The following is a 25,966-nucleotide window of genomic DNA, read 5'->3' as shown; positions in this document are numbered from 1 at the left end:
ATTCATAGCACTATGTGTATTAAAAATATATACTAGAGAAAAACAAATATGGGACAAATAAACAGATGAACCTCCACCAGGCACCCCATTTTTGTGCAAAAGCCCAACAATAATGTATCCAAAATAAGCAGGTTACTGTTCTTCAATCCTTTTGACTTTACAGTCATAACCCTGGTCTCATTTAAATGGTAAATCTTTAAATTTTACACCCAAAAAGTCAGAATGAGTATAAGTGATCCTGAAAGCAATGCCACCAAGGCTAAAGTGTCGTTTAAAAGGTTGAGTATTATTAATTATTTTAAGACAAACTCAGTGTAAAGAAACAACAGCCGTTGTGCTTGTGCAGTGCTGCTGCTCTTCATTCCTGAGTCACAGTGAACCAGGAAGTGTAGTAACGAGGGTTTTCACTATCACAGGTAAGAGGGAAGAACATTCATCTTCCACCGTCCATTGCTGCGACTCATAGCTTTTTATAGCATTCATCTATCTGCAGCATGGATGGTCTTTTTGTACGTCCATGGTGTGCAGTATCACAACTACTTAATTAACTGTTGAACGGCGCGCCCCGTAGTATCGCGAGATTAGCTCGTCGGCGTGAATTGGGTTGCTAACGTTACATCCGAGGGAACAGAAGCGTTAAGCCGGCACAAATAAAACCGCTAAAATCTTAAATTATCGATTTGTATTATATGAATTTCACTTCAGCTCTAGTCTGACATCGGTCTTCAGGTAACTGATAGCTTAGAGGCATATTTACATTCTCCAGTGCTCAACATGTATGGATGCTAACGTTAGCTCGCTAGTTATTCGACGGATGTTATGTGTGAAAACAAATCTGTTTTTATTTAGGAAGGACGATGTCTGTGGAGCAGAGGAGAAGCTGGATACTGACAGGCGCTACGGTCGCTTGTGTCGCCGCCCTGTATGTGCCTTGTGTGCAGAGGACCGTCCCCGGTGGAGACTCAGGTTGGTGCTAACCAGCTAATGCTAATGTTCCTCCGGTTATGTCACATGGCTTTGTTGTGTTGCCGGGCAGCCAATCATGTGGAGCCTTGTTTATGTAGCTGTCCGTGGTGCTGCTGCTGCTGTTCCTCTTTATACGTCAACGGGAACTGCAGGTACAGTAGGTGCAGGTACACCAGCTTGAAAAACCCCCAAATTGTGCAAACATCACGGGCATAAAGCTCTCAGGGAAATAAAACACTAATACCCAGGAACATTAGCTTTTAAAATACAAGTTTCAAATGATTAAAGAAATGAAAGGCGGCTTCTTAGTGAGCTGTTAATAGATCCTATATTAATATTTTCAAAGTCACTCAGTGAGAACAGCTACTCTAGAGTTTGATCAAGTGAATGAAAGTATATCTGAGTCTAGTTCATGCTGAAGATTTAATGTCAGAGGCAGAGTTATATGTTTTAAGAGACTGCATTTGCCCTGTAGAGTAAATTCATCTGAGTCAATACCCATTTGATGACACTATACTTATATATACCTCTGGTAAGATATACAAGAGGTCTTTTGTTTTTTTTTGTTTTTTTACTGTGTTTCTTGTCTTCACTGAAAGTAAGACACATTTCTGCCAATTCTGCCCTGATGGGACTGTAAAGTTTATTTTCTATGTTATAAGTTACTTAGATATTGATTTTAGAGGGAATTTGGTGTTACTTGTGATAGCACGAAGTATGTGATCAGAGAATTCTCTGAAATGTTAAACCGTTGCTTCAGGATAAAATATCATTGGATATTTATAATGAATATTTGACCCACTGGATTACCTTGAATTTAACATTTTATTTGTAATACTTCTGTACATGTTGAGACATATCATTATAGATTATGCTATGACAATGATTATAATGATAATTTTGTCCATATGATCCATCTGGTCACCTGCACTGCAACAGTGTATTCATAAAACTAATAGAAAATTTACATCGTCAAAAGTTTAACTTTTTCCAGAAGCTGTAAGGAGGAAGAAAAAACAGTAAAACTATAAGTGCCAAAACATTGTTTTTTACTCACTGCACTACCATGGTGGGTAATATAAACACCATTTGTAATGCCAAAGAATTGTAGACAGTCCTTGCCTTTTTATGTATGTCTGCATAAATTAAGTTTTCACTTTTCTGTAAGGAGTTTTATCAGTGGACTAAAATGTATTTCACTCAGCACCTTTACATGTTGTAGGCCAGTGTGTTTTCCAACATTCTTGTAATGCAGTTTATGAAGGAATGCCTTGCTCAATTACAAACAGTGTTTAGAAGTGATAGCTAGGTTACAAACTTGTAAATGTGGACTTGAGGGCATGAAGGCTCTGCTTGTTAGGTTTGCACTGCTCTGGCAAACAAGCTGCAAAAGGGAATGCACATTTGCAGAATGAAAGCATATGAAAAGCTCGGCCAGATATGAGCGAGCAGAGATGAGGAGAGAGCAGGCAATTGGAGCGCTGAGTAGCCCGGCTGGTTGTGCTGCTGTCTAGCGAACAGGGCCTTTGAAAAAATGGCCAGCCCCTTCTCCACAGTGTTTAGGGACGGTGCAGGATGCCCGCTCTGATAGTGCCAGCTGAACACCCTCCGAATTCTCCAGGTCTCCGTCTCTGTGTCCTAATCTCTTTAGGTGTGATGTGCCCTGGAGAGGCTTGAGCGCAGCCCCGCGGGTACGCTGTTGTCTAGGAATGTGGAGTGTGGAAATGATGGGGATTATGGGAAGACTGGTGTGGGTGCCCATGCTCCACTATCACAAAGACTCTTGGCACCCTTGCTGCTACCCCGTTGAGTCAATATTTTCCCTTTTTAGTATTGGGGCTGCAGAACTGCATCTATATGGCACTGAGATGGATGTTTTGGCTCAGTATTAGTTTGAGTTTCTGTGTTGAATGGTGTAAAAGTGTGCCACTACTGAGGGAAAATGAGTGAAATTGAGAAACCCGATGAAGGATGAGAAAGTGTGATGTAAAATGATGGCAGGTAGCTGGCGGCTCATGCCAGGTGAAATGGAGCTGTGAAAACATTTAAGCTGTGCAGGTGGAGGAGTTCTGACTTCATGGTCCATTAAACTGATAAGAGTTAGGGCTCCTCATGTGGCAGAAATTTAGGCATCATAATTCACTGTATCGGCAAGGTTGCAAAATAAGTGAGGCATCCATTGCCATTTGAAACTCAGCCATTCTGTTCTATAATGGTTGGTGTCCTGGCGTTCCTGCTGTTCAAATGTAAGTTTCTCTTTGTTTATTTTGCATACGTGAAAACCCTCACAGTTGCTTGGACTTAAAATAACCAGCTATATTTAGTTGTTGTTTTTAATGTTTGATTAGCTCTGAACCAGTGTGATGTGTAACCCTAGAGAGCTATTTTAACCCAAAGCTTTTAAAAAAAAGTTAATTTAAAAACCTTTTAATTATTTAATGTAATTTGTTTCCTTGGCTGCATGTAGTGCATCTTACATGTAATATACTGTAGACTGTAAAACTGCAATAATAGACTGTATCCTTGTCCGTCTTGATGCAGGAAACGAGGCAGGCCACTGTTCCATTGGCTCTGTTGGATGGAGGAGATGCAGGACTACCCATCTAGTACCAGTAGAGGGAGCTGTCTTGAACCCAAACATTTATCAATGTCATTTAATCTGAACCAAATTTCAATTTTCATGAGTGGGAGATGCAAACATTGGGTGAGAAATCAGTATAATTTGAAACGCTCTGGGTGTATTCTGGCACAAATGGGTTTGTGCCCAGATACATTAAAGCTTCCTCAAATAGCTTTTAGGGGTTTTCTTTTCACTTTGTGCTGCGCCTCACACAGAGCTTGTCAAGAAATTGTGCAACGGGCTCTTATTTTTACAGCTTACCTCATTCTGTGACTGTCACCAACGTTGGCTTTTTGTTTGTGCCCAACGGACTAAACGAGACATTGAGACACTGGGAGTGTGGGAGCAGGCGAGAGGCACGTAGAGCGGCAGAAGAAAGAGGAAGGGAAAGGACCCTGATGCATGGGGAGGATGGGACTGGAAGCATTATTCTCAGATCAGCATATGTGTGTCTTTGTGTGACAGAGCATTGGAGGGGGAGTCTAATGGTTTGTGTGTGCGTGTGTGTTTATATCTATGTGTATGTGCTGGAGAAGGGGAGGGAGGCATCAGGGGAGAAGCGAGAGATGAAGAGAATGAGCGTGCCGCTTAGGAAATGTCACACTGGGAAGATTTGCAGGTTTTGATCCTGGCAAATTAATGCAAAACCCCAGTGCAAGTATTTGATTTGGGAAAACTTTGGGAGCAGACTTGTCTCTTAATAATAATTATTGGGTTTACATTAATTTCCTGCCCTATTCTCTTCCACAGGAGAACTGATCACCACTGCTTGTGAGCTGGGGGTAAGTATTAGCTGTATTGTTTAATCAATTCACTCATTAACTCTTATAAGCATTAAGGAAGTTTAATTAAGCATGGGCAGAAAGCAGATTAATTTACTTTCAGTCCACAGGTTTTTTCCCCTTCTTTTCTATACACTTATTTTACTAAGTTGCAAGTAGAGAATGCTATAATTTGCAACCCGTTTTTCAAATCCAATTAAAGTCAATGGTAAGGCGATGGCTTTTGTAGGCTTTGCCTTATGTACGGTATAAGGCTTATTATATCCACCCCTCTTTTTTGTGTGTGTGTGTAAGCCGCGAAGAATGAACTAAATCGGGTTAACAGTTATAATAAGTTTTATTATTTAATAAAGTTTATTACGCCGCTGTGATCCTTTTAGGGAGGCTGTGTCGGTGTCACTATGCCAGTAATCCTGCCGTTAGTGCTGCAGTCCGTGTGGCCTCCCTGTCTGCCTTTCAGGCCTCCCCAGGGCCTTGCAGGCCGTCCCTGGGCCCCAGGCCGCTGGCCCCCCCTTTCTGATCCCCAGAGTTCTGCCTCCCTTTCCTCCCTTTGGCCGTTGTCCCTCAGCTGTCCTTTAGTTGCATGTCTGTCCACTCCTGACGGCCACACAGTCCGTCCTCCACGCACTCATAACTCGTTCTCATTTTGGTGGAGTTACCTGACAATTTGATGCTACCATTGAGTTCACTAAGCTGCCTGCTGAGTTGCTATCTTTTTTTCTTTCTCTTACTCTCTGCTTAACTCCCTCTCTTTTACTCCTCAGCTTCTCCTGACCTACATGTTCTACCCCAAATCCCTCCCTCAGTTTTGCGTGAAGTTTTTTTGCGTGTTTGAATGTAGCCAAAGAGCATTTGCTGCATCTGAGGTGACCAGTGAGGTAGTCACACTCTCACCTTTCAGCTCTGTCTTCATTTGAAGAGCTGCCCCTTCTCCCCGCCTGCGTAGCTCGTGTTATCAGTGCTAGGGAATGAGTCTGTGTTTAATGACTGAGCCCTTATCTGGGTGAAGGAGACTTAGCGGCTAATTGCTGTGATTGCTGAGATCCCCCAGGCGAGAATGACTGCGGCTCGGAGGTGGTTTGGGGGCTGGGGCTGGCGAGAACCACGTGCTCTACCACAGACTCTAGGGAGCTGCACTGTCCTTGGGAAGAGGCCAGAGGAAAAAAAGTGAGAAGACGAAGGGAGAGAGGGAGAAGAGGGCTCTTGTATCATAGCAGAGTCAGTTTGCGGTCAGACCAGGCGGGATGTGTCTGACTCTCCTCCATTACTGCAGCTCTATAGCACAGCACTACTGGTACCCACTGAAGGCAGAATAGCAGCTAGATTTGCCACTCAGTCAGGAAGGACAAGTGAAAATAACACATCCTTACAACTCTTTCACTCTTGCTCAGTGCCCTCCTATATTGTCTGTCTAGCATTTGTCCCTAGTTCTTTATACTCCTATATCTTTTCAAAACAAAGTACAACATCTGCACTATCCGCCCTCTTAGCATGCTACCTGCTGAAGCACATTTTCAGTGAATCATACCTGGTTTATGTGCTGTTCTCTTGGTGCTGTGAATGTATCTCTTATTGTGTCTTTGGATTTGGATTTCTTACTTTGTCATTTTGTTTTCAGGTGGCTCATCCTCCAGGATACCCTGTCTTCACCCTACTAGCTCGCCTGGCAATGTGTCTTTTGCCCTCACTCTCGCCAGCCCACAGCGTCAACTTGATGAGTAGCCTGCTGGGGGCTGCAGCTTGTGGTGCCCTCTGCTTTACTGTCTGCAGGTATGCACATGAAAATATTACGATGTAGAGTATTTGTGTAATTCTTTTGCTCTGCTATCACTGTGCTTTGACTTCAGGTAAAGTGCTTGAGTAAAAATAATTCCCGGAGAAGCCATTTTTTTGTTGTCTAGTTTTCACTCATGATTGCTTCTACGCTGGATGTAATGTCACAAAATCTTGTTAGTCTTTGCATGTCTCAAACTTGCATATCATACATGTACAGAGACGCCTTCCTTCTTCTGCAGAGAAATCAGACAACTGCCTTCTCGTGACGAACTGAGCACACTCTCTAATCAATTTGTATAGTAAAAGTCAAACATCCAAGGGGAGTAATATTAAGAGGAAGACATTTTTTGAGTGGAGGAGGTTTTTCAACATTCCCCTACTGACTTTTTGCATCTTGATGCTGTCTGGAACAGAGAGTGGTATTTTTGGGTCCTGACTGATTGGCAGTGGCGTCTCTGATCCTCTGTTCAGTATTCAGGAGCAGAGCCTAGCCGTCTTCCTCCCTCCCACCACCCTGCCCTGCCTGTTTACCCATCAGCCACCCGTTGTGAGTGTGCGTGTGTGTGTATGTATATCACAATTATCGCACCCTCCAACCCCCACCCTGACGTCCCTGTTCCCCTGCCCCCCCATTGCCCAGCATGCTCCCAATCCTGACATAGCACGATTTCTAATCTCCCCCTTCTTGCCTCCTGGGTCTGAGAGGAACAGGATCACTAACTCCGCTCCTCCCTCTCTCCTCTCTTCAACCACCTCTCCCCTCGCTCAGTCATGAGCACAGTTTACTTTCTTTGCATTGCCATGTACCACCCTGCAGTTTTGCCTGCTGCTGACCCCATCATGTAAGGAGTATTTTACCCCTTCGCTCTTTGTGTGTGTGTTTATCTCGCGTGGATGGCTGGACTACCTTACATCATTCTTTTGCTGATCTTAGTAATTTTCCACATGGCATTGTTGGTGGCAGCTTAGTGTCAACATTTTTTTCTTTTTGTCACTATTTATGCATAGTGGGGCATTTTGAATTTACCCTCCTAGAATAGGAATTGTTGAATATGATGTAATTTCTACCTGCTGTACTCTTTGGCAGGCTACGTGGACTCATTGATAGTGGGGGAGAAACAGGTGAAAAGAGTTATGTGTTTGTTCCCAGGTGCGCAGTACAGGGCCTATTTCCTGTGTGCTTGGCCAGTTTGTACTAGGTGGCAGGTGGTCCAGAGAAGGTCAGTTTACAGGGTCAGCCCTGCTGGAGTAGGGCAGGGGCTATGCAGGAAGTGCTCCCCTGGGGACTGGCTCTAAGCCCAGACTGCATCAGCCTTAGACCATCCTTACCTTACTGATCCTCTGAGGTGAATCAGAACCTGCCGGCTACCACCACGCTGCCCAGGACAGTACAGGACATTGGAGAGGGAAAGAATAAAGAGAGGACAGAAAGAAAGCGAAGGAACACTGTGCTTTTTTTTTGGCTGTTTGGCTTTATCTCCTTTCTGACCCCCTCTAGTCTTGCATTTGATGAGTTACTAGTCAATTGGAGGATTGGACTCAGCTCTTGGCCAGACATTTACAGACAGTTATTTTGAGGCCAGAAAATATCCATGCAGTCTGGGTGATATTTAGCTTACAGTGTGCATGTTAACTGTAGCCCTGTTTGTAATCTCTGGGGATTTAGATCCAATTTTGGATTATGGTCAAATCAAAAGTCATTATGAGGACCTCCAGCCCCACCCACCCCCCCAACAAGGGCTGATGGGTAGCGAGGACTTCAGCCAGAGCATACAGTCACACCATATAAGCTCTTAAGTATGAATGTATAATCTATGCTTTCAATTTGAAAAATAAGCATAAAAGGTTTTTGTTATTATCGGTTCAGGGTCTAGTTTGGGATGAGCTTGTGGCTGTTGGATCAGCTGGCAGAGTTGGCCTGGTGAGTGGAGAGGGCTAAAAGATGATGAGAGGGGTACAGGGTTTCCGGATGGTCAAGACCTCTCTCTTGGTTCTGGCACTGAGAGCATTGGGTGCTTTGACCATATCAAGAAGACTGGCACAGAAGTCATGCCACATCCCGGCAGGGATTCTCTGACCGGGCCAGTCTGTCAGATGAAATGCCAAAACTGATCAATTGACGGTCATTCATACCTGCTCTACCCTTGCAGTGACATCCGTTTGCTCTTGCTCTAGTTTTTTTCTCAAACATAATTAATTTCTCTAATGTCTTTTGTTACTTTTGTCTCTTTGAGACCCACATAAACTTTTTCGCTACTTCTTATTTGGAGGTTTGCATCAGCTAAGAAGTAGACTTTTTCCCCCCAAACAAATCATTTCTTTGTGTCATTATTTTCAGATGGCAAAATATATTGAAGTTAATACGGGTACTTGAAGGCAGTTTCTCTCAAATAGTAAATTGTAAGACCTTGAAATTCATCTGGAATATACCCAACATGGCAAGCCTTTGATGTATCAATTTAAATTAGTCGGCCAGATTGCCGTGTTTAATGTGGGGGAATGTAAGTTGATAGGCTTGGAAGCCACTTCTCTCTCTTGCATAAGTTTAAATGTAGCACTTAGCCTCCCTTTGATTTGTCAATTACAGTTCTCTTGGCTTGATCATATGGTTTGATGGCCAAATTGCATGTCTTGTTATGTTTTCACACCATGGCCTGACAAGCCTTTGAGGATGGTCGACGTAATGATAATTACTATCGATTGCACTTGGAGGTTCACAGAAAGAAACATTTGGCCCGTGGAATGCTAAAGGCCTCAGCCATGAGTCTGTAGAGGAATGCACCCTTCATAGCGGGATAATCCAGACAGCTCGGTATTCTGTGCTCTCTCGTTTCACAGTTTATCTGCTAAAGCTGCTCTGAATCTCTGCTACCTGAGAGGAATCTCTCTCCATTTCCGAGCTTATCCCATGAAACCAGGAGCAGACACGTTAGCGTGATGACAGCCATCAGAGCAGAAAAACAACCTCGGAACGCTCAGTCATCAGCACTTTTTGTTTGATCACATGATTACATAACGGGACTGTTGAAGCACACCAAACGTGTCTGGCCTCCCCTTTCCCTGGCGGCCCTCGAAACAAAATGCACACCTGCGAAAGGCTCCCCCACCAGGAGCTGGCCCATGTGGCACAGCTGATACCTCAGTGGACCGGAGGGTGGGCGTGGTGCCATCCCCTGCCTTGTGCTGCGTCTTCAGCTCCTTATAAGGACCTCCACCATATGGTCCTGATGATGCTTTCCCTCCTCGCTCTACTCTGCCCATTCAAGTGGGTTGTTTTTCCACAGGGGTGGGGTTGTGTTTATATTTTTGGGGTCAAGGCAGGAGCAATGTGTGGGGTGGATTGTTTTTTTGCAGCCACTTGCATAGTTGTTTTTTTTTTAAACGCGATTTGTGATATCTTGGAAACAGCTGAGCAGTTTTGTTGGATAATGCACTCACCTCTCCCTGCAGGTGGCAAGATTGCCCCTCCCTTTCACATCTGCTATCGTCAGATAAAATCTTCCTCCCAAGTGGCAATAGAGAATACACCCATTGCTGTTTTCTTCTGAAAATGCAGAAGACAATTTTAGGTTTGTCTATTTAAAAGGCCCCAATCTTTGGACCTTTTGTTCCATTTCCGCAGTATCTCATTCGTCATATTGTAGTCCAACAGACCCCCTTTACTCCCCCCATCCTCAGCATGACCAATAGTTCCCCCAGGACTCATCCTCTAATACAGTTAAACAGATGTCTAATGAAGATGTTATTTCCTCATTACTGGCTACGGGATGTGGATAGAGAGGAGGAGGGAGGAGGGCTAGATAGACAGCAGAATACAGTACCAGTTTAATATTCCTTTCGCCCGTGGGCCTGAGATTGTGTCTGCCTCGGACGTCAATATTACATTCCTCACCCACCACAGGCAGTCTTAATAAGGCACCAGGCACGGAGACGGATCAGACTCGGCAATTACAATTCAGCCAGAATTAGTTAATGGAATCTATACAGCAACATTTATGTATCACTGGTGTGTGCCTAATGACTTTGTTGGAAAAAGCAGCAATAAAAATGGCATTCAGTGAATTGCATAAACACAGGGTTTTTGTAAATTGTTTTTTTTTTTTCCCTCTTCCTGTAATTTTTTGTGTGTTGGGTGGAGATTAAGATGGCATTCTGGGAGAAATTGTCATGTCAGTGGCTGCATTGTTTGAGCAGAATTGTGGTGATTAATTTTACACGCACTTGGAGCACTGGAGCGCTTCCTGGAGGAGGGGTGTCTAAGCGGCAGAGCTGGGACCCTTATTTACCCTCGTCTCTGTTCGCACAGACAGCATCCTTACTGCACACTCTGGATGAGGGGAAGACAGTGAAGTGCCCGGTTTGGTGATTGGCCTAAAATTAGGCTGTGGCATCCCAGATTCAGATATACTGTTTTGGTAAGTCAGTTAGGAAAAAAGGAGTATGCTGATTCAATACTGAACACAATTAAAGGTTTTAGATTTGTTTACTTCAATATTGATAATGTAATATTATTTTAGTGCTAACCTTTGGGTCTTTCAGAAAATAATTTCACACAAAACAAATTTTAAAAAATGAGGAATTCATTGAGTATTTCAATTAGGTAGAGCAGCCTAAAAAGTTCAAGATCATATGATATAGCAATATCAATAATATATCCATAAAAAGTATGGGTGATATGGCTGAAATCAATATCATTAAATTATGTTTCACTGTTGTGCTCTTCACTTTAAAATAAAAACTTAAATAACATAATATAATTTTGTTCATCTTTGCCTGAAATTTGTCTGAAATAATTGATTTAAAGAGGCACTCCAGTTATTTAGTAATGCACTTCCACAAAGTTGTGGACTTACAAGAGATACATACATACATAAAGAATCATCAAAATCAAAGCAGCAGAGGTTGCAATATCTGACTTTTAGTGTCAAGTGTGGGTCAAGACCCTAAAACACTGTATCCTACATTTCTCATAATGCAACTCAATAGCATCTTTATTTAAACCTTCCCAGTCTGGTAAATATCTTTCCAGCTGCACGCCTCCAGTTTGTTACAGGCTCCCTCCAGAGTTACAGATGACATTATACAACTGTAAGCTGAACTATGTACATTCTTACTAATGCCCCTTTTTAAAACATTTTTTAAATGATAACACAATACGATTGTATTGTCATGATACGTTTCCACTGAAAGTTGATCAATAATACAAAAATATTGCACAGCTGTAATCCACACACTGACTATCTTTAAAACACATTGAAGTATTTTATTTAATAAGGTTTTGATTTCTTGACATGTATACTGTATATATCGTATCATTTAACGCTTAAATTTGTATATCAATTGCTGCTTGGCTTTGAAATTTCAAAGCAATGCATCAGAGAGTTACCACTGTCATATAATAGCTACTAAGTACCCTGCCTGGTATCCTGGCCAGAGGAGACCCCTAGGGTGTCATCGAGGGCCAGCTGGAAACCTCAGCCTCAGCTCGAGCAGGCCACCTCCTCTACGGGCTCTCTACCCTCTTCAGGAATGTGTGATTCTCTTCCAGCGCTGCTCCCCCAAACCACCACTCGGTTAGAGAACAGTACAGCACTGATCCGTGATGGCACAGCTGTGGTATTGTCTGGTCCCCGGGGTGGTGTGTGACAGTGGCTCCCTTGGCCAACGCCATTGTGAAGCCTCATTCAGTGTATAGTGCTGGTGTAGGCTTTTTGTGTGCTGTTATTTAGCACAGACGACTGGTGCTGGCACGTCTCTAGCCTATACTGTAGAACTGAGAGGGTAAATGAGGCAGGTCCCATTTTGACACTTCAAAGTGATTGTACTGAGCTTTTGTTGTGTCCTTGAATAGGACACTGCTTACCAGAGCCTGTTGTGTCATTGTCATTTATTATTTTTTTATTTACCTTTAATCTTTCCTTTTGAACCTGCGTGTAAAATTGTTTTTCTTATTTTCCCTATTTTCTTATGTTTCTTCCTTATGTATACTCTTAGTTGAAAAAAAGTTGAATTATTGGTAATTTTCTAAGTCACATTATTTCCAAATTTGTGCCTCATTTCAGGCTTTATGCATAATATTTGTCATTCAGTTAATTACCCAAGTGATGACATAGAAATTTTGGCAGGGTGGATCAGTTCAGGGTAGAATAGTCTCGTTGTCAGCCGTGTTATACTCCTGCCACGTCTCAACCAGGCCATTGTCACTGAGCCACAACATTTCAGCACAGCAGCATCCTGCACCGCATTGAGTGGTGATAACAGGGAACACGGCCACATCGGTGTCAGAATGTGTCCTGCTTTATCTGCGCGCCCTGGGAGCAGCCAGCCAGGAGAATGAGCTGCGGAGAGGCTGAGAGGCTGACTGGGACCCAGGTGGTCCCACGCAGACAGACAGGTCATTTACAGCCACACTGTACACACATCACTGGGCTCTTACAGACTGACAAGCTCTAACAGAGAGATTTGTCAGCCACTCAGGGAGAATAAAGAAGTCGGAGAAGAAGAGTGTGTGTGTGTGTGTGTGTGTGTGTGTGTGCGCGCGCGCGCGTCTCTGAACAGTGACGAGTGCTGCCTGGCTATCAGGCGGGGCTTCAGAAGCCAGAACAGACTTGGTGTAATAACCCTGTCCGTGGACCCCCACGACTGCTCCGCACCCTGTGCTACCTCAAAACCAGCCCCCCTGCTAGGTGTACGAGCTATGGGTTAATTGTCATGCAGGGAGGTAAAATTATGGGTGCGGGGGGTCTCTGCACCTCAACAAAAGTCCCCATTTGCCCCCACCCTTCTTCATCCCTCCTTCAAGTTACAACTAATTCCTGGAGCGGTGCAGCGAGAAAGACGCTGCTATCTCTTATTAAGACCCACTCCTAGACACCCCATCAACAAAGTCGCCACCCCCCCTTCCCCCACCCCCCCCTCTTTTAAGTGCGCATACACACACATATATACATACTCATTCACCAGGCTCGCCTTACATTGAACACAGAGGAAAAATAGTGGAGAGAAGGAGAGAGAAAACCCAAGAAAAAAAAGGGGAAGTAGTCAGCAAGCAAGAGTTTTTTTTTTTTCTACCCTCCTCTCGCTCTCCCTCTCCTTTTTTTCCTGATTTACCGCGCTTTCCTCAGAAAGCTCCATTGTTCCCCTAGCCTAAGTCTCATCAGGCCTTTTGTGGCTGACTATCACAGCGGCAGGCAGAGAGCTGGAAATGTATAAATGGTATCATGCCTTGTGATTAATGGCGGTGCTTATGAGTCAGGTCTGATAACGGGCCTGCTCTCTACTCAATTTCAGATACCGTTAATGGAATCTGTCTTCTGCGATTGTAATGTGAGAGCGCCTAATTTGCTATGGAGCTTGAAGCTGTCACCGGCAAGGGATTGTGGGGTCATAAGGGACCTGGCAGCCGTTTGGCCTGCAGCTTGTATCTGCGGTGCTGAATAGAGCAGCTCTCTGCCTGTCAGTTAGCTGATAGGCTGATGAGGACTCTAAGCCACTCCACACAATGGCGGAAAGGGCCATACTGCCTGACTTCCCTAATTGTCGAGCCTGCTCATATTTCAGAGCCAGCATGCCGGGGACTGGGCTGCTTTTTTTTTTTCCCTTTTCTCTTTTTTCCCCTCTCTCTTCTTGAACTTTTTTCTTCCTTTTTCTATATTTCATCCTTCATCCCGCACACTGTCTCACCCCTTTAACGCACACTTCTCTGCACTATTTTTCTTTTCTTTCCCTTCTCCCCATCATTTGTCGCCTCTCTCTCTCTCTCTCTCTCTCCCCCTCTGTCTCTCATTTTAGTAAGTGGTGGGTCTTAGCGTATGACAGATTATCCCAAGTTTGCTTCAATTACCGCAAAGGAGATGGAGACAGTACAGGAGAGGAGGAAGGGGGGAAAACTTTTGTGCACACATTATATTTAAGAAGCTGAGGATAAAGTGCTATCTCTACCATGATGGTTTCTGTGCCAGTCTGCTCGAGATCAACCGGCTGCCGGGGAGGGAGTTCTCATGATATATGAATGGCCCAATTCACCGAGAGTGTTTTTCAAGGTCTTGTCCGAGAAGCAAACTTGGGTTGCGGGGAGATTATAATGGCTCCCCAAATTAGTCTGGGGGAAGTGGTGGCTTTTTTTTGACTGCAGAATTTTAATTTTGTGTGAAGCTGCTGACTTTGTTGTTTTTTGTGTCACTGCAGTGTAAGTTAGGCCAAATATGATACTGGAAAAACAACTTGAAGTTTTGTAGCCTTTAAAATGGACTAAAAACAATAAAATAAGACTAGGATTGGTATATTTGAATAGGTTAAAATGTTTTCCAGATTCTTTTTAGTTCAAATGATTTTTGATGATTGCATCGACCTCCTAGAAAAGTGTAAATGTCTTCAAAGTTAAAACAGCATTTTAGTTTACCAGACAGCACCTGAATCCGTAGTTTGGTTAGAACCAGATATGTGATTTTAAGTAAACATAGCATCCTCCAGGATTTGTGTGGACAGCCACAACTCTTTATAATAACATATAATGATGTTGACCTCTCCTCCCTCACTGTCAGGTTGGCAGGTCCCGGCCCCGGCGCAGTACTGGCTGGAGGACTCTTCGCTGTGTCCAGGCTGACCTGGCAGTGGTCCATGGTCGCAGAGGTCTTTACTCTCAACAACCTTTTTGTCGGGCTGCTCTTCTTCTTGACGGCCAGCTTTCACTGTGCTGAAAACGCCTCTCAGAGGAGGAAGGTAACTGATGACTTGTGTCTTTCATTTTCCTTCTGATCGTTCCTCATGTGATTTGCAAAGATAACTTCAGCTTGAACTCACAGTGCTGTACTGGATTGCTTGTCCTTGTCAGATTTCATATTGCGGGGCGCTGTGCTGTGGTTTGGGGCTCTGTAACCAGCACACCTTGGTGCTTTACGTACTGGTCGTCATTCCCTGGGTCCTTCACAGACTCTACTCTCATAGGGTAAGTACTGGGGCTTTATTTATAGAATCTCACATAGAAACACATTGTAAAGGCAATAAAATCGGCACTTATCAATCGTACACTCAGCTGTGTGCAGTCAATAATTATAGATTCCATCTGTTCATTTTGGACTTTACAGACTGTAAAGTAGAAATACTTCTAAATATGTATGTACCTGTATGAATGGAAACGGTTTATCCAAGAAAATGGAATGAAACCTGGGAGTAGTGTTTCTGACACATATGTATATAGATTTCTCTGAAAAACCTCCTTGATTCCAACTCTAGTAATTTCTCACATCTGAGTCTTGTTACTGTCAGCAATTTAATATATATTAAATACCTGGTTATGTGTAACAACAAAAAATCTAAAACAGGGTTTCTTAGGATGCAGCTTTTTCGAATGTTGGTCAATTTTACATCCATTTTGGGGAACATGAAAATAAGTACTGTGTTCCATGTTATCTCAACAGGAGCTGTCTTTGCGTATCCTCATGTCTCTGGGAGTGTGTTTTCTGCTGGGTTTTCTGCCGTACATCTACCTGCCCATCTCCTCCTACCTCAACACAGCTCGCTGGAGCTGGGGGGACCAGACCACCCTATCAGGCCTGCTGACCCACCTGCTGCGGGCTGAATATGGCACCTTCAGTCTGGTACATCCCGCTTGCCCTTCTATATTTAAACTACTACTACTATGTACACACTCAGTTCTAATCATGTCATTAATCGTCCTTTCTGTCTTCTCTTTTTGTGTTTGCAGGCAAAGACGGAGAACTCCGTGAACCTGACCACAATGTTAAAGTGAGTTTTTGTGGCCTTTTTTCAGTTTTTTTTTTATCTTTCTTTTTGACTAAACACATGTGAAATACTGAACAAAAGTTTCTCATTGCATATACTTAGTTCACACTGTGCTGTACTTATTGTTGAATCACATTTCTTTGAAGTTGCATTTCATCTCCTTGGTCTGCATATCCCACATTGCATTTGAAAATAAAACTGTCTGTGTCATTTAGAACTGCAAAAATAATTGAATTATTGATTTATCTTTTGGTTATTTATAAGAGTAATCAATTATTTATTTAGTCTATGAAAATGTCAAAAAAATGGCCATTACAGTTTCCAATATTCCAAAGTGAAGTCTTCAAATTGCTCTTCCAATAACCCAAAGATCTACTATAAACTAGAAAAAAACAACAAATCCTCACATTGGAGAAGCTGAAGATAGCAAATTTGTTTTGTTTTTGCTTGATATATGACTTATTAATCAATGATCAAATTGTTGATTCATTTTCAATATCTATAAGTTGATTGGCTAATCAATTAATTGATTCATTGTTTCAGCACTAGCATCATTGATTTCTTTGCCCTTGGTAGCATTTTGTGTCTATGAAGACTGTAAATTCTAAAACGGAGTAGTTAAGTAACAATAGAGAGAAATGTTGGGATTTGATCTGAGATACAGTGAAGGGCACAAGTGGTTCAAGAGATGAAGGACCCAACCATTCTTCACGCCGGTTCTGGTGTTTTACACAGGTTTAACCAAAGACACCAATCCGTTCTGAGAGCCCAGAGTCATTTCTGCAGCCCATCTGTCTCTCTCTCTCTCTCTCTCTCTCTCTCTCTCTCTCTCTCTCTCTCTCTCTCTCTCTCTCTCTCTCCAGCAGCTTTTGTTCTACCCATTCCACTCTCTCCCATCAAAGCAGAACTGAACCTGCTTAGAGGGCCAAATCGCTGTGTTCTGTTTCTCCAGCAGTTTGAAATGATCACTCAGCTCTGGTGTTTAAGCGTGACAAGCTGTGATGACAGACACTGCAATAGAGCTGGAGAAATTGTATTTTTCCACTCCAGCACCCCACCCACCCACTTCCTCCACCCGATTCTCTCCCCTGCTTCCTCGCTACCACCACTGCAGTCATCCCACTCCTGGTATCTTTCACTAGCTGACGGGATGGGGATGCGTGTGCGTCTTAAGACCCCCCACTACCAGCCCCCCCTCTGCCAGGCACCCACCCCTTCCCATCACCCCTGCTGCTTGATGGACAAGCACACCTTCAAGATGGGGAAGAGAGGCGAACATGACAGGCATGTCGCACTGGAGACGTAAACCCGCTGGAGAAGCTGACACACACACTCACAAACACACGCTTGTGAGCACATTCACACATAGTGTACATTGGGAGATATAGAGACTCAATAAGCTGTCAAATAGAGATGGGTATTAAGGAAGAGGCAGGAAACTATCTCTGTGCTCTGAGCAAGCGCTCTGTGACTGACAGGCGCTGTGAGGGGAGGATGGGGCAGCAGGGGGTGGATGACACAGTCATTCGTATCTGTCAATCCGATTGAAAGGAGGAGCGCAGAGTCCAAGGAGTTTGTTTTGATAAGGGATGGAGGGCATTTAATAATTGGTGTCCTTGAGTTCAGTAGCAGGGAGAGTAATTGAGTTTGTCTTTGGTGTCCATCATATATATTTATATGTGTGCTTGTGTGTGTGCAGGGCCCAATTGGACCACTGCCTGGCAGACCTTTCCCTTCCTGTTCTGGTGCTGGCAGGAACAGGCCTCCTCCTCTCCTCATGGGATAGGTAGGATGAGGATGCAACACATCAAACTCTGTCACACTCGCATCTCAGCAGCCACTTCAACCACAAATCTAATCCCCTGGAGTAAAAGACAGCGAACAAAACCACTGACAAAATGCTGATCTTAGAAAAAAAGAATACAAAAAAACACTGAGGCACCTAACTGTCAAGCTGTCGCATCGCTCCACAGTCAAATCAAGAAGGGCTGATGTGTATTTTGGATTTTCAAAAAACATGTTTGTGTGTGTACAAGTAAATCGCTGCTTGTATGTATCCGCATGTGGCAGCGTGATCCAGTAATTCATTACAGTGTTGCCTTTGCGGGAGTCTGTGGGGTGGAGTTGATAAAGCCTAGTGAAACCCTGGGGCTCTGTAGGGCATCGGCCACCCCCCACTTCCCCCCCTCTCCTGGGGGGCACTTTGATAAACTTGGCTACAAACACACAGATAAAAAAAAAAAAAGAGCAAGGTCATTTTATAGGATGCCAAAATGAAAGCATGCAAACGCTAATTTACCTAATATTAAAGAACATTTTATTACTCAAAAGTCAGCATTTACTTTTTAACTATTGTGCTTAATGTGAGGAAAACAAAAATAAAGGGAAGCTTGACTGACTTAGTGACCAGCCAGCGGAGACTGTCATATCAATCTGTTGGCAGGAAAATCAAAAGTATTTTTCTGTGGCTTGGAAGTGTCTCTTCAGGTTCAGATGATGATTTGTCATTGCCATAAGGGTAACGTGTTTTCTTTTTAGTGTATAAGTACATTTTACAGCTGTACTGTAATGAGTATGTGATTCAGCGCTTGGCACCAGCTCATTATGACTCAGTCTGCATTAGAAAATCAATCATGCACCTCTTAGCTGGCTCATGTATACATTCGCTCACGGGCTTGTGATCTCCATCCCTGCATTTATATTTTTATGGAGTTATTCAAAACAAGTATTTTTTTATTAAATAACCAGACAGAGGCTTAAATTATGGACATGGCTGTCCAGAGTTAAGTAGAACAATATTTGTATACTGATAATGAAAAGTACTGTAAATATGAATATTTTAATGCAGTATGTGAATAACTTTCCTGTCTCAGGACGTGTTGCTCAGTGTCCTGGCTCTTCGCTGTCATGCTGCTGGTCTACTCACTGTTTTTTGCTTGGAGAGCCAACCTGGACATCAGTAGACCTCTACTGCTTGGAGTGGTGAGATATAAAATTTCAGCTCATTCTGCCATCTTCTCTCTGCTTTGTTGTTTTCACTTACTTGTGGTCATGTAAACATGTGCTCATGGACTGAGTTACAGTTGCAATCACAGCACAATTTTCTATATATGAGAAGTCCATACAGGTACAACAGGCTTTCAGAAATCAGAGCACTTAAACAGTAGTACCTATTGAAGCTGATCCTGGAATGGATCCATGACTGGACCTGAGACTGGGCTGAGGAAAAAAAAGCTGCAGGAATCACGTGTGTGTGTGTGTGTGTGTGTGTTTGTGTGTGTAAATGCGTATGCTCACTTCCTGCAGGTTGAGCGTTTCTGGCTCCAGAGTGATGCTGCAGTGTGTGTGCTGGCAGGCCTCGGCTTGAGCAGGACACACACTGGGCTGGAGAGGAGGCTGGGCCATGGGGGGCTGTGGAAGACCACAGGCTGGGTCCTCACCATGGCTCTGCTGGCACATATGGTGCACACTAATCACAGGTGAGCATCACATAAAGTTAGCATACTTGGTTTAGGATGTGATTTAAAAAAAAAAATCATGAAGTTGAGTCAGGAATCGAGTAAAAAGTTAAAAGACATAACATTATTTATTATTATCTCCCACTAGAGAGATATAACAACAGCAGAGTAATCACAGAACACTCAACCTGGCAGAAGAAACATACAAAAAAATGTTTCTCATCAGTTTCTGAATTCAAACTGATCTTTTGTTGCAGCTTTTTTGTAGTTTTTGTTTTGTTTGTTTGTGTGTTTCTTTTGGTGGCCCTGTCAGAAAAGCTGCTACTTCTTGTACAATCGCTGTAAATGCTTGCTGAGGTTTGATCAAGTTTGATCAACTTTCACTTTACAGTACTCCTGTGTCCCAAGTTACTTCAGTGTAGAAAAGTTAAAGTGAAATAAAAACTCCCTTCTCATTCTAGTTCCTTCTCAAATCCCCATGCATAAGTATTCCCTGAGTCAACCCGATTTGTTTCTCCTCTGCGCTTCATACCGCAGGTCTGAACTCCACATGTCAGGTTTTTCTCTGCTCACCCCATGGTAGGGGCTAAAGAGAGGCACGGTTAGCACATAGATTCCACTCACAGAGCTCAGTCTGAGATGTTAGCTGTCCGAGAAGGCAGATTACACCAGCGTAGTGCCGGGGAGTGCCAGACAGCCATCACTGAGCGGCTTTGATCAAGGAGAGAGCATGGCCTGTGCTGTCAGACCCATCACACCTGTCTCCCCACGATTAGATAGGCAGCCAGAGCGCTCTGCAGAGGGGAAGGGGTGGGGGCACTGACAACTTACCCTCAGAGCACCTTGAAAGCATACCTACAAACAGGGACACACTCACATACACGCAGTTACACACATCACACACACTTCTGAGCAGAGGTAAGGATGCACTCACTTGCCCTTCTAAAAGCAAGTAAACACAACTGCTGTTTTGATGATGCTATACAGTATGATGGTGTGTGCGCTGATGATCCTAGGGAATGTGACCAGAGCAGAAACAGTGTGGTGGAGAGGTTCGGCAGGGAGCTTTTAGCTTCCATCCCGACAGACTCGATCATCTTGACCAGAGGAGATCTGCCAGGAAACTCCCTCCGCTACCTACACTACTGCCAGAACGTACGGCCTGATGTATGCCTGGTCGACCAGGAGGTCAGAGCTTTAATTTCACAGATGTCTTGTCTATGTTGGGTCCAGAACAGTTGTGGTTTAGTTTTGATGTTACTAGAAAGCAACACTAAGAATAAAGTCTTGTTAAGAACATCTTAATTTCAGAACCAAAAACCTACTTAGAAGAAAAGGTTCTCTAAGGACACAGTTAAGATCAAGTAGTAAAACATGTAGGTATAAATGGGCGCAATAGCCTATAAAGACACATACTACTTGATGGACTACATGATTCTCTCTGCACATGTTTCCTGTCTCTTCAACTACCAGATAAGGGAAAAAATGCCCAAAGAATAATCATAAAAGAAAACAATTAAGGTATACAAACAAGAATCATCCATGGACAACAAGAAAAACAGAATTAAAATGAAATTATTGTACTGTATGTTTTACAATTGTAAAACATTTATAAGCTGAGAAATTTGTCAACTAAGAAAGACCTGATAAAATTCGGAAAAGATAGATTTTGTGTGGCGAACAATATCTTTTAGCAAAATATCAATGTACCTTGTCTGTCTGATACCTATGAGTTAGTTTAGGAATATGTTCTTTTTATAAGTTTTTTATGTCGTCATTACATACATCGTTAATAAATATTCCAATCTCAAGGGGCTTTACAACAGCAATGTAATAAATAATAAATAAACAATTAGTGAAAAGTAAGGACAGAACACTCCCTTATAACGTCAAACATGGAGCGAAAGCCACTAAGATAGTCAATAAATCCTTCTCTTTAACCGGATTGTACACTGTGTGGTAATTCTTTAATTGCTAATCACACTGGATACAAAGACTTGAATGGAGTTGGCGGTTCTCTTTCTTCTTTCTAGATGATGACATACACTTGGTATGTGGCCAAGCTGGGGCAGCACCACCCAGGGGTCTACTTTCCTGGCCACTGGTGGGACCCTCTCCACCCTGAGGGGAAAGACACCTTCAGTCTGGAGCAGTTCCTGTCCCACAACAGACAGTGAGTCACAGGGAGAGAGCAGAGAGAGAATAAAAGGATGGTCTGAACAGATAAATAAAAGGGTATCAAATGGAGAGAGAGAATGAATTGAGAGGGATACAATGGTCCAAATGAACAAGTGGGTGATCTAATGAGGCAGAGATCAGTGGAATGGTCGACACAGCGGTGAGTGCAGGGAGAAGATAAGCCCATAGAACTGTTGAGGCCATAAAATGAGTTTGATGAACTACAGAAGTCGACTAATCTGCTTGATTTGGTTAAATAGTCTCTAGCGCACTCGTTGCTGCTCCCTGCTCTCATCACTCACTCCTCCAGGAGTAACTGAGACCCAGAAACTGGCAGGAGACCTGTTAATACCAAGCCCACCAGGGGGCAGTGTTTGCCAGGCCAACATGCCTGTCTCTCAGCGGGGCAACACTGACCTGTGGGATTAACCCTCAGGGCCCGAGCCTTCGGTGAGCAGCACATGGTTTGAGGGATGCTCAAAGGTATTTGGATGAGGAAATGTATTTGAGTTAGCCTACATGTGTTTCATCAGCAGCAGTTACCTGAGGTGAGAAAGGAAAGGGAGATAATTGTGGAAGGGCGCAGTATGAAGCCTCTTTCTGATTGTTTGTGTTTGTTTCTCTGTAGGAGGGAGGTGTTTGCCTGCATCGGGCTGTCTGATGGAGACCCAAGCTGGGAACGTAGCTTCTCCCGCTGGCCCCTGGGTGTGTGTGACTACTTAGTACCCGTTCAGAGGCAGTTTCACCCTGAAAAATGGGCCCATCACACTCGCAACATTTACAACTGGAGTGAGCCACACAACAGGTGCACACGTAAACAACACTTTCTTTCCTCTCAAGTAGCTTTAAGGCTTAAAAAAATCCACACTGTCTGCCAGAATTGTCAGAATATTCAAACCTCTGTTATTTTTTATGGCTGCACTAATCGGTCAAATGGAAATATTCTAGATGGCTCGGCCATCATTTTATATACATTTCCCCAAATTCAGCCAGACAGATTTGATATCTTTGGAAACTTTTGAATCTCAACTAGAATTTGAAATTAAGTTTTGTAGGTTTGAACAATACGCAGCATAAGTTTTTAATGAGTTACTGAGTTTTGAGGGGTTCAAAATGAGCAAGATGTTGTTGTCCTTTTTGCCAAGAAAACAGATGAATCCTTTGGCAAGTTCTTTAAAACAAGACATGATCTTCGCATGAAAACTAGAAATATTGACACAGAAAGATAATAAAACCCAACCAGTGAGTCCTAACTGCGTTATTTTGTCACCAAAAGCAGAAAAGATCTCCTTGCTGCCGCTTCTCTCTGTGGTCTTCGGTCGTCCTTCCACAGAGCTCCCCTCAGTGAGGTTGTCCTCTGTTCTCCATGCTGTGATCCAGCTCTTTGTGAATTCCACCAGAGCAAGACATTAGGCTCTCAGCCATTTGAAATGAGACTGAAGATGAAAAATAATGAGTTTCTTATTGCGTTTTGTCAATAACTGTGTCAAAAGTGGAATTAGTCAAAGCTCCATATTCTGTTGCTGTTGCCAGCAGCCCTTCATTCACTCAGATATCCACGGCTGAATACTGTGACATTATTTCCCGCACCCTCACGACAAGCGTGTCCGTCGATGCCCACAAGCCAAATATTAGCTCGGGAATCCTGCTAAAATATTCTTTTGAAGAAGAGGTCAAGTGTTTACAGTCAACAAAGTGAAAAAAGGGAGATGTGGTTTTACTCCATGTCTAATGTGCTAGCTGGTATTGTTGCTCAGTCATTTAATGTTTATGCAGCAAACATTGATGTTTAGTGTATCAAAACCTGCACAGTTGGGTGGAACAATATATTCACATAAATAATCATTTATAGTTAGTGGAACTGTGCACAAGCTAACGCCTGAGGCTGTTTAGATAAAGAAATGTTTTTTTGTTCTATGTGTGAACAGTTTCCATCCTGCGTCCTGGGAGCGTGTGGCTAATGAGGAGATGTGGCAAGCCAGGTACAGTAAACTTTTTACAGGAGACACTGGTTTCTTCTTTTGAGAGGTTGTATACTTTGCAGATAAAAGCTGCGTCACGATGCATACTAGCCTGCTAGAACATCTCCATAAACCAGTCTTGTGTGGTAGAGCATCTACATGTACATTCTATTTGGTGGCGGCATCTACATAAATCACTCCATTGGAGTGGTGCGTCTGAGAGTGTGGATCTGCATGGCTCATCCATCCAGCACTTAGCCCTGAGCCTGCGTGCTTTGTTTTAGGATGAAGACGGCTTTCTTTCTGTTTGACCTGGCAGAAAGGATGCAGGGAGAGGGGAAAGCTCGCCTCTTTGAGCTGTCTTACACTGTGAGTCTGACCTCAACAAACATGCAACAGTACTGTCATTTATAATAATGGAGAAGATTAAAGTATCACACAAGGCAAAGTATGGCATATTCAGCAGCTTTATTTGTTATTTTTGGTAACATCTGCTTTTATAATTGTGTGTCCGTATCTGTCTGTGTACATGTGTTTGTGTGTGTGTTTGCTGGGCAGCTGTATAAGGAGATTGTGGAGGCCCACTCAGACTACCCTTCAAACTGGGACAAGAACTTGGCACTGGCCTGCGAGAGGCTGCTTCGCTCAGGTCACCGGGGCTACAGTCCAGACAGCCTGCTGACCTGCAGCACCCAGCACTTTAGTCTCTACTTAGAGAAGGAACCCACGGATCCCCAGGCAGCAGCCATACGCTCGGCTGTTACTCACCTGCTCAAAGAGAGAGACAAGCTCCGCCAGAGCCGGAGGCGAACCCCATGACAGCATCCAGGGAGACCTACACGGAGCTGGCACCCTGAGAGTGTGCCGCGAGCTTGACTGAAGTGTGAGGCGAAGGGGACAAAGTCTAAGGCCTCTTCTTATGCTTAAAAGGTGGTGCTCCAGTGGGATGCTGAATGATGTAGTGGTCTCTAAATGGCCAAATTGGATTTCTGAGTTGGGAGTTTGACTGAAGGGGGAAAGCTGATGCAGAAGTACTGGTCTGTACAGAACTCTGCACAAAAGATGGAGTTAAAAGTACTGAGCCATGCTTCAGTGGATGGATGTTTACAGTTGACCAGGGACAGAGCTTGACTTCAGGAAGCCTTGACTGACCCCAATCAAGCTGTGCGTGCTCCCCTTAAACTCGCCCATTCGATTGCTTTATCGTTACATCTCGTTCTTTTTTTTCTCCCTCTCTCTCTCTCTTCTGCTCTCACAGCTTTTAACATTCTGATTATTTTGCCTCAGCCGCTGCTCTAGTTCTCTTTTTCTCACATTAGGTTGGCAAGGCAGAGATTGAGGGAAACCCAATTTAGGGGGCAGAAATGGGGGATTAGAGCCGCTGTTTAATCTAGGACAGACTTGTGCTGTGCCACACAGTCCTCACTCCACATCACCAGCACTACACACCCACCCCTCTATCCATCCATCAGTCTATCTTAGATGGTCCTTTAAATGTTTAAAACTAATGGATTCATGAGTGTGTTTTTTTTTCTCTCTCTCTCTCTTCCCTCCTAACGGGAGGGCTGTAATCCCTCATGGATTTAAATGAAATGTGAAATGTCACAATGCCAGAGACCCTTTTAGAGGTTCGTTTCTGTGTTTGTGTGTGTGTGTGTGTGTGTGTATGTGTGTGCGTGTGCGTGTTGGTGAACATGCTTAAATCTCTACCCAAGCCCTGCCGGAACCACATATAAACATAGACAATAAACAGATTGACACACGGAAAAGCAAAGTGCTTTGATCATCCGACAAGCACAAAGTCATGCAAACTGCAGGGACACACGTAGACACGCGAGACCACCAGCTCCCAGGAAAATAGACTTTTAGCCCTGTGAGGGTTGCTGGAAAGACAACGTGACACCAGAGTCACTTGAACACTACATTTATATCTTTGACATGTTCTCAGGATCTGACACCTCAGTTAGACAGTGCAGCTTTTAATGAGCGTTGTGCCATGAAAATTGTTAATCAGAGGTCAAACCAGTGTGTTTTCAGAAGATTTATAAAGCACTGTTGGAGGAGCCTGCTGTTCAAGATGCCACTAGAAAGCAGAGGACAGTAAGTGTATGTGTAGTTTTCTCAGAATGTAATCTGCCCTCTCCATTTGCAGGCCTGGTTAGCGGCTGTCAGCTGGCTGGATGATGAGAGTCGACCCATTGTAGCACAGATGGTTCGGTTTCTTGTATAAAAAAAAAAAAGGAAAACTGTCACTCTGCTTTCTACCGTTTAAATATTTCAATAAAGATTCTGTTTTTTAAAAATATTTTTTGGACCTTTTTTCCAAAGTAGACTTAGGTATTCTGGGTCACAGATTTAATAACAGAATAGTTTCTGTCACTGTTCTTCATCATTCAACCATTTTTTAACCTCAGTTACATGTGTGTATTTGCATGTTTACATCGGAGTGGTTTTCAGTCTCTTGTCTCATGCCCTCTTTAT

General features: G+C 43.5%; 1 protein-coding gene across 1 annotated transcript; it reads left to right on the top strand.

The window, feature by feature from the left end:
* Positions 1–582: 582 nt before the first annotated feature.
* tmem260 (transmembrane protein 260) lies at positions 583–25,783 on the top strand. The gene is made up of 17 exons (XM_044375679.1): positions 583–729; positions 850–966; positions 4,337–4,368; positions 5,987–6,138; positions 14,688–14,865; positions 14,978–15,091; positions 15,564–15,743; positions 15,851–15,891; positions 17,588–17,674; positions 18,762–18,870; positions 19,195–19,367; positions 20,363–20,534; positions 21,380–21,519; positions 22,153–22,329; positions 23,453–23,506; positions 23,770–23,854; positions 24,044–25,783. Exons 2-17 carry the CDS (start codon positions 858–860, stop codon positions 24,302–24,304), a joined length of 2,064 nt encoding a protein of 687 aa, XP_044231614.1. The 5' UTR covers positions 583–729; positions 850–857; the 3' UTR covers positions 24,305–25,783.
* The last annotated feature ends 183 nt before the right edge of the window (positions 25,784–25,966 follow it).

Source organism: Thunnus albacares, chromosome 15, assembly GCF_914725855.1.
Source record: "Thunnus albacares chromosome 15, fThuAlb1.1, whole genome shotgun sequence".
NCBI classification, from domain to species: domain Eukaryota; kingdom Metazoa; phylum Chordata; class Actinopteri; order Scombriformes; family Scombridae; genus Thunnus; species Thunnus albacares.
The sequence above is the reverse complement of the archived record's forward strand: the minus strand, read 5'-3'. Positions and strand labels throughout refer to the sequence as shown.